General features: G+C 39.1%; 1 protein-coding gene and 1 long non-coding RNA gene across 12 annotated transcripts in view; one reads left to right on the top strand and one right to left on the bottom strand.

The window, feature by feature from the left end:
* Window positions 1-8,939, top strand: part of LOC116686666 (citron Rho-interacting kinase) — a 59,230-nt gene that overhangs the window by 25,445 nt on the left and 24,846 nt on the right. For 6 of the 11 annotated variants that reach the window (XM_032511693.1, XM_032511695.1, XM_032511691.1 and 3 more), the window contains exons 10-16: window positions 468-563; window positions 809-925; window positions 1,121-1,230; window positions 1,549-1,741; window positions 2,798-2,995; window positions 3,125-3,178; window positions 6,531-6,728. In XM_032511693.1, coding sequence (XP_032367584.1) covers window positions 468-563; window positions 809-925; window positions 1,121-1,230; window positions 1,549-1,741; window positions 2,798-2,995; window positions 3,125-3,178; window positions 6,531-6,728 — 966 coding nt within the window. The remainder of the gene's footprint in view (window positions 1-467; window positions 564-808; window positions 926-1,120; window positions 1,231-1,548; window positions 1,742-2,797; window positions 2,996-3,124; window positions 3,179-6,530; window positions 6,729-8,939) is intronic. The other 5 variants (XM_032511696.1, XM_032511701.1, XM_032511700.1 and 2 more) reach the window with 1 other exon arrangement.
* LOC116686670 (uncharacterized) overlaps window positions 94-8,939 on the bottom strand; it is an 18,446-nt gene continuing 9,600 nt past the window's right edge. The window contains exon 3 of the long non-coding RNA XR_004331322.1: window positions 94-265. This is a non-coding gene — a long non-coding RNA (uncharacterized LOC116686670). The remainder of the gene's footprint in view (window positions 266-8,939) is intronic.

The raw sequence follows: 8,939 nt of genomic DNA, 5'->3' as shown, positions 1-8,939 counted from the left end.
AAAAAAAAACAATGAATTGCTGCGTTACTGACTTTAGACCAGGGTTTTGTTGGTCAATGGCACGATCACTTTTGCGATTACCTTCACAATAGCAATACGCCAAAAATGCACCTAAATACACCTCCCTGTCAGACCAGCACACCCATGGGTGCACAGATGGGCGCAGGTGCATTGGATGGATGGGAAATTGAGAACTGCATTGGTCTTAAACTAGCAAAGGAACTTGCGTCAGGCTTTGTGCTGCGCCGGGTGCAGGATAGGGCCCCTATGATTTATATTACTGATGTAACTCATAAATGATTTAGGAGTCCTATAGATCCCTCACTTATCACTTATCACAAAGGTGTCAGCTGTTTTTTCTGATAAAATGGATTGTACATAACTCTTATAAGAATAAAAGGTAGTTAGCAAGTACTTTTATCTACTTTTAGCCTTTGTGTATTTAACATATTTGTATGTTTGTGCAGGCGCTGGAGGAGAATTTGCGAGAGACCCAAACCACAGCCCAGCGGTTGGAGACTCATCTGAAGCAGAAGGAGAAGCTCTATGAAGACAAGATAAAGGTAAAATTCCCAAAAACTTAAATACCTACACATATACATATGTAAAACAACAGGCAGGTACATCCCAATATACTGTACTTACAGGAAGTACTCTGTGCTGTGTTCGGAGGTCACACTTTAGCTGGTGAAGTTGTGGGTGTACTCTATACTTGGGAGAGATCTGCAGTATGTCATCTTCACGCCATTCTCTGTCCAGTTAAGTGATGTCCTGGTTATGGTTCTGTGGGCTGCCTGGCATTGAGCAGGTGTTGGAGGCCCAGATGAAGGCAGACATGGCTGATAAGGAGATGCTGGAGTCCAGTCAGAGCAAATATGAGGAGGAGGTGCGGGAGAAGTGCAGCATCATCAGCGAACAGAAGGCGGTAAGAAAGGACCAGTTGCATTTTAACATTTTTCACACTGACATACATTTCTGTTGTTTGGAATAATCTTGGGGAGGTTATTGCCAAGCATAAAATAATGAGCCTTAATCTGATCCCAATTTAAGCCGGTGATGTGAGGATCGGACTGACTGTTTAGTTAGAACACAAGCTATACTGTGCATCGTTTCTGTTCAGACCATCAATGCTATGGAGTCTAAGATGAACAGCCTGGAGCAGAGAATTGCTGAGCTGTCTGAGGCCAACAAAATGGCCGCCAACAGCAGTATCTACACCCAGAAAAACATGTAAGTGCCTATACACAAATCATCGCAGTTCTTTTTGACTGTAAAAATGAAAAGCATTAGAAAATCATCCATCTTACTCTAGATCTCTATCCATGAAATTCACTCAAGTTGGTTCAAGAGAAAGTCGTGGGCTTTTGTTGATTATTATTGAGTAAAAAATGTGCTTTAGTCATAATATAAAAAGAAGGTCAAGAGATTGGTTAAAGAGGATAAAAATAGGATAATGATAGGATAGAAGATTGTGCAAAAGAATAACAGATACACATAATTGCATAATACCAGCAAGCATTGCCTCCTATTGAACTTTTTGCACACAAGTATGTGTGGTCTCGGCAGGAAAGCCCAGGAGGAGATGATCTCAGAGCTTCGCCAACAAAAGTTCTACTTGGAGTCTCAGGCTGGGAAGTTGGAGGCCCAGAATGCCAAACTGGAGGAGCATCTAGAGAAAATAAGTCAGCAGGAGCAAGGCAATAAGAGCCGTGTGCTGGAGCAGGAAACAAGGCTCCGAGAGGTGAGGAGATATTACAGGGAGATGGAGCAGAAAGCTAGATTTTATGTACTGATAGACATGAAGGTTAAAACTCTTTTTCCATTTTGCCTAATCAGTCCTGTTACAATCTGTCACTTCTATGCCAAATTCAGTTTCAGTACCAAGTCATTTTTTTAATGTAAATGGGTGTAAAACGACTACTCGAAGTGCTTTTACATAGTACAGGACCCATTCATATACTGTGGCCAAGGCTGCCGTACAAGGTGCCTCCTGCTCATCAGTTAAACAGTGTCCTGTCCAAGGTCACTTTGACTTGGGCAATAATAATTTAAAATGATAATATATAGGCTCGAGCCACTTGAATGCTAAAAAAGGTAAAGAACGTTTTCATGAATTTGACACATGACATGACATGCCGTTGGTGTTGGTGTTTTATGATCAGTGCATTGTGGTCTTAAGGAGTACTTCTTTTTTTTTAAACATTCCCAAAACACTTAAGGAAGTGAGTTTTATTGGGTAGAAATCTCAACATCTGGATTATTGAGTCAGTGAGTAACTTCCTTGTACTAATCAACAACTTTAATCACCCAATGCAGATGTCTAATTATAATTTTATAGTACTGGGCAAAAAAAGAAAAGAAATTAAAAATGATTTTTTATTCAAATGCAGAGGGGAAAAGTAACAAATTACAATTACTCTTGTTACTGTAATCGAGTAGTATATTTTGTTACAAGTATTGTACTTAGCTTGTTTTTAAAATCACATAATTACAGTAAATGTAAAGTAAATTAATTATTTAATTAAATAAATATAATTAGTATGTATAAGTATATATAATATATATAAAATATATATATGATATTAAATAAGTTTTACTCTTAGTACATTTTAAATATACTACTTTTTACTTTTACATGAGTAGTCATCAATGTAATCATACTTTCACTTAAGTAGAATATTTTTGTACTCTTACCATCTTCAGATGCAACCGAACAGAGCAGCACAACTAATTGAGGCAGAGTAGAGGTGTCAGTGTTTTGGGGTGAATAACTTCTCTTTTCTGTCTCCCGTTGTAGATCGGTATGGAGCATGAGGAGCAGAAGCTGGAGATTAAGCGTCAGGTGACAGATCTGACTCTGTCGCTGCAGGAGCGCGAGTCCCAGATCAGCAATCTGCAGGCAGCTCGCCACGCTCTGGAGAACCAACTACAGCACGCCAAGACCGAGCTGGAGGAGACCACTGCAGAGGCTGAGGAGGAGATCACTGTGCTCAGAGTGAGAGAGAGAGAGAGAGAGAGAGAGAGAGAGAGAGAGTAGAGGAATACTGGAGCTGATGTCTCCTTTGTTGTCATATAATTCAGGCAGTGAAATCTGTCCCTCTGTCTCATTTGTCATACCTGCTAGGCACACAGAGATGAGATACAACGCAAGTTTGATGTCTTGAGAGACAGCTGTGCGGTAAGCTGCTCACTCTTTTTTCTCTCTTTCCAGGAATAGACAGCGCGTCTGGCAGCTGAATCTTCCCACACTTTCACACATAACTAACAACCTAAAGTAGCCATAATATTTCACTCCATATGTTTGTCATTCTTCAGTAAATCAGGCTTTATTTAAGAAAATAAAGAAAGAAAAACCCTACTCTTCTACTTCTATAAAGGGACTCCCTGTGACTTTAAACACCTAATCCATTGCATCACACTCGCCTTCTTTTTGGTACGTTTTATCAAAATAAAGTACTAACTGCTCTCAGTTGGGGGTTAGTATGACCAGGGCTTCACGCTAATGTTGTCAGAGCTGTCTCAAAACATTATGTTTATGGTCAAAGTACGAGTTGTTGTTCCTAATAAACACCAATTCTTAAAAGGGGTGGATTAATTCTCAATTGGATTAGTTTGTTTCCATGATGCCATTTGTTCAAATCAAGTGAGCTACCATTACCAAAACAAGCCCTGATGATAGTTGTTATACACTCATCATGGCTGTTTGGCTCCTGAGAATTCTGGGATTTTTTTTCTTCTTTTTTTGCCATGCTTCAAGGTATCACATACTCAACTTTACCTAGACTCACTGTGGTTAAGTTAGCTAATACAGCATCTCAGAGTCGAGTCAACACATAATGGCTGAATTACTTAGAATTAATTAATTACTGTAATTGTTTGATTGTTTTCTTTTCCGTCCGCAGAGATATTTATTCCCCCTCTATTACCAAACAAAACCACCTTGTTACCAGAGCTTATGATACTGAGGCAATATTTCGTACAGTAAGATACATATTTTATTTTATTGTTGAAAGTACATTTTCTAGTAAATTTAGCTATTGAACAGCCATTTGTTTATTTTACAGACAATGAGGGCTATGTTAAAGAATGTTATAATCCCTAAGGTTTCCCAAGTAATTGTATTTGCCAGTTGCATAGGAACATCACAAGTACATTGGAACTCTTGCCAGAATTTTGGAATTCTTCCTTAGACCATTGTTGTGATGTAATTATTTTGATGGACAGTATTGCGGCGTGTTACTGTGGAGCCCTGGACTCTCACTAACCTTGAGAAAATGATGGTGACATGTTTAAGGGATTAGAGTGCCTTTCAATTCATTGACCTTGAATAAACACAAAGATCTTCATGGTCTTCCTTTATTCCATTGGCCTACTTTTGAGGTCCTCCCACTCGCAAACTGTTCAGAAAGAACTGTCCATAGATTCAGCTGGCTAATGTTCAGGCAAACACAGCCAAATTCTGCAACAAGCAGAGCTTCTATTTTTTGCCATGCTAAATCTTGCCATGTTGGTCTATCCGTTAGTCGGAGCAAGATATCTCGACAACTACAGCACGGTCCAAATTGTCATTTATATAAATATTTTTAATTCTTACTTTCTTTTTGCCACAGCTTGACAGTTTTAGAGCCCCATTTTGCCAAGCACTTACATCAGGCAAGTATTTCCATTTGTGCAAATTGACATATCAAAAACAAATCAAAGTGCCAATTTCCTTAAAATATGCTGAACACATACTAGCCCCTCAAAGGATAACTTTTTTTCCATTGTAGATGTACCATGAACTTTCCTCTAGCGCTATCTTCCGTCCAAAATGTCAACTTTTCACACAAGACATCCCATAATCAGCAGACTGCAATGAAATTTGCTGACTGCATACATTTTATTTTTAGCCGCACTACTAGTAAGACTGCAGAAATACTTACACTGTCAACACATTATTTTGTATTATGGGAGCAGACTGTAGCCTCAAAGTGGCACTAGTGGGGATTTCAGACTTTTTTGTATCTATATTAGCTCTAAATATACCTGCAACATTAGGTAGTCATGTACTCAAACTGGAGAAAGGTCATTTTGACAGTGTAATAATGGTGTCATAGGGTTTTATATGTACCCATTTTCCCTGCTAAGATCCTTCACAACCGTGGACAACCATCAAAGATATTGTTATTCTGTCTACTGAAGTAGCTATGCTTTAATATTTTTGGTTGTATTAGATCATTGTCAATGTCCAATCAATGAGGAGTCCTTTTAGCCAAAAGACATTTTATCTATTAATCTATTACCTGCAAATTTACTATATCTATTCATACAGTACATTGCAGTTGAATATCAGTCACGCATATATATGTAGCAATGATTTCACCAAAAATGGTTACATTTAACATTGTGAGTAAACCCACTTAAGGTGGATTCACTCTCCACAGCTGTTTAGTAAAAAGAGCAGATGTTCCTTCCTCTGTATGTCAGTGTACAGTAAATATGACGTTCATTTTAGTCAAGGAAACTGTGGGAGTGATTTACTGCCTCTCTTTAGCTGGGCCTTTTATTTGCTGTACAAATAGTATTGAGCAATTTGTATTCATCAGTGTTGAGGATGCAAAGCTCCGGATGTGATTTTAATTTAGGCTTACAAGTTGCTGTATAGATTTGGATGACAGACAAGTAGAGTAAATATAGAGGCTTGCCGAATCACTGTATCCATTCTAGCATTGACTTCCTCAGCCCGCCTTAAGTATTTAGTAGCTGCTGTCAGTCCACTGCCTCGGTGGAGCAGAAGTACTGAGTCAGTACAGAGCAGACAGCTAAAAGAACCTGAAAGTTCTGCGTGGTACACATGTTCCCATGAGAGCTGAGAATAAGGACCTCTTACAGGCAGCCTCACCAGCCTTTAATATCACACAGCCTGCTGTAGTCATGGCTGATTAAGGCAACAGACTGATGCTGATGAAATGATTAGCCCGCTCTTTGGTCTAAATGCTAATGTTTAACAAGTAGGCTAGATAGATATCTTGCTAAAATGATTACTGCATTATATCACTAACCCGAGGTATCTGTATCATGTAATAATGCAGCATATATAGACTGTGTGGGCTGTTTTTCTGTGTGTCAGCTTTTTCTGTGGATCAATAATAACACGCACAATGCTATAACTACAGTATGCACAATTTAAGCGAGACCTTTTCATGTGTGTAAACTGTAAACTGAATGTACATTTATTGTGTACACTTATTTGTACATCACAATACATTAAGGATATCTTTTCAAACTCGAGATCTCGAGTTTAGCGTTTGTCCCTAGTATATGTATTTTTTTTCTTAGTTTTTTTTTCCTTCCATGTCACCTCCGGGGCTCTGTAGAGACAAAAATAAGGAAAACAATTCTTAAAGGGAAGAAATTCATTCAGAAAATCATGATTATGGTTTATTCGTAGTTGTTTGATTCTTGGTTGATCTATTTTGGGTGCAGAGTGGGTGCTCTGTATATTTACCTCTCTTTAAACGGGCAGTCTGAGTCCTGTTGACTTCCTGCAGGTGATCACAGATCTGGAGGAGCAGCTGACCACACTGACTCAGGAGAACAGTGAACTGAACCGCCAGAACTTCTACCTGTCCAAGCAGCTGGATGAGGCCTCTGACGAGAGAGAGGACCGGCTGCAACTCAGCCAGGATGTGGACCGGCTGCGTCGGGAGGTGGCCGACCGTGAAATGCACCTTAACAACCAGAAACAGGTACCCGGCTGCTGGTCCTGTTGTAATTATGGGTTATAACTGTGCCTGTGTGTGTGTGTGTGTATGCGCCTGTGTGTGCCTGTGTGTGTTTTTTTATCAAGAGTCCAAAGAGAGGAAAGTCAGGTGCAGGGACGTCACTAGAATTGAAAGACAGGGCCCCGTGGCCATGCAAAAGTTTCCCTTGCAAAATTTTACTTACTAACTCTAATGTTAGCTTTTAGATACATCAAAGCTGCATGGGGGGGAGATTTACTTAGACCAGAGAGTGTGCTCCTGCTGAGTTCTTCTTTATGCTAAGACTTAGCCGCTATCTGTCTGCCTGTGTAAATGTGTGGTAAAGTAATACCATACCTAACTCATCTCTCTATTAGATAAGTTGCAGGTCAATGAGACTATTTAATTATTAGGGGTGTAACGACACACTCAACGAGGCAGCCCAAAACGACAAAACAGGCAACATGTCAGCCCTTCCCACTCCTAAAGAAAAACACACTACTCCAGTCAGGTATTATACGCTGAACTAGCTCATTGCAATATGGTTGACAAGGATACTATTTAAAGTATTAATGTATTAGCCTGATGGCGAGATGAATAAAAGTTCTACTATGTACTGGATGTACGTATGCTACAGAATTACAGAATTTCCCTTTGGGGATCCATAAAGTATTTCTGATTCTGATTCTGATGCTCATGTTTAGCCTAGTTTACATTTAGGCACCATCTACATGATATGGACTGATATTGTTTTAAAAGTGATAGCAGGCTATATTAATGGTAAATAATAGAGAGCTTTGGATACCTTACTAGGAGAGCTATTTCTTGTATCTCATTTGTTTACACTAGCTAGACTATAGCCAACTAAATAATTCCTTTATCTTTACCTCAAGTAAATAAAGCTAAAGTGAAGCAAGTAAAAGTCATGAACAACAACTTACAATTTCATTCTGTATAACTCACTGTGTGTGCGGTTCATAGATCGGTACAGTATATGGTGTGGTACTAAGTCCAGACCAAAGATTTGCAACAATACAAAATCCTGCAACACACTGGTCTGCAGCATTCTGAAAGCTGCCAGTTTAAACTACCATATTATTCTCATTCTCATTTTCTGTGGATTGAGGGGCTTTGATACAAAAAATAGAGAACAGAATATTGGACCTTTACATGCTCAATTATCTAAAATTGGTACGTTGTCGAGATTTGTTGAAAGAATCAGCTGATACTGTTTTCTAATTAAAAGGTAATGAGACAGACATGTTGTCATACTCCAGATTGGATTAACAAAATGTAGTTTCTTTAATTGACAATAATGCCATTCTTGGTGTGTGATGTGTATGGCATGTGTGATAACATTCCTGCCAATTACACCACCATTGTTTGTAATAGGACGTGTGCATGCTTTTAATAGTACTGCTGTTATTTACAGCTATTATTTTTCAGTGCGCCGATGTGCTGCAATGACTATTGTTTCACATACTTATTATTATTATTTCGCCACATTTTCGTCCCGCTACTAGTCAAGTAGCGTTGCCAACACAAAGCACATCAAAAGGTGATCGGGAATGGTGTGCTATCTGTTTTCAAAGAGATTTACCGCACAGTTTTCACAAATTTCTGATAGACTTTAATGGGAAATATTCGGGAAATCGCTCAACATCACCTCTTTGGAACCATGCTGTATTGCCATACTTTAACGTAGAAACATAATTAAAAGTTTAAACCAAAGACAAGACATTGGCATTTATTGGGCTGAATGGGCATTATAGTATCACGCACATTTTTAGACCGTTTCAGATTTTCCAATGTGTGTGTATGTGGCGGAATGGTAACTGTTAGAGTGCGGGACAGAGGGGGGAGCTGCAGTATGATTCTCAAAAAAGTTTTCAAACAAATGGCTCTCTCTCCTACAGTTTTCACTCTTCTTACATCATGGTTGGTCAAAATATAGCAAATCTTGTGCCGGTCGCAGACATGTAACTATGGAATCCATCGGATTTAAACTTTTGGCGCTGTTCACACCAATTGCCGATAGAAACTATGAAAAAAAAATCTGGATTCTTTACTGAGGAAATCACCATAGCAACAAGTTCTGACGCACACACACACACACACACACAAACATACCTATCATGAAACTTTTCACTGTAGGCCGTGTTGTCCTCTCTTTGCTGGACATGTCAAACAGCAGAGTAAAGTTAGCTCAGATCAGCT

The sequence above is a fragment of the Etheostoma spectabile genome, unplaced genomic scaffold (assembly GCF_008692095.1).
Source record: "Etheostoma spectabile isolate EspeVRDwgs_2016 unplaced genomic scaffold, UIUC_Espe_1.0 scaffold433, whole genome shotgun sequence".
NCBI classification, from domain to species: domain Eukaryota; kingdom Metazoa; phylum Chordata; class Actinopteri; order Perciformes; family Percidae; genus Etheostoma; species Etheostoma spectabile.
This window is presented reverse-complemented; position numbering and strand designations above follow the sequence as displayed.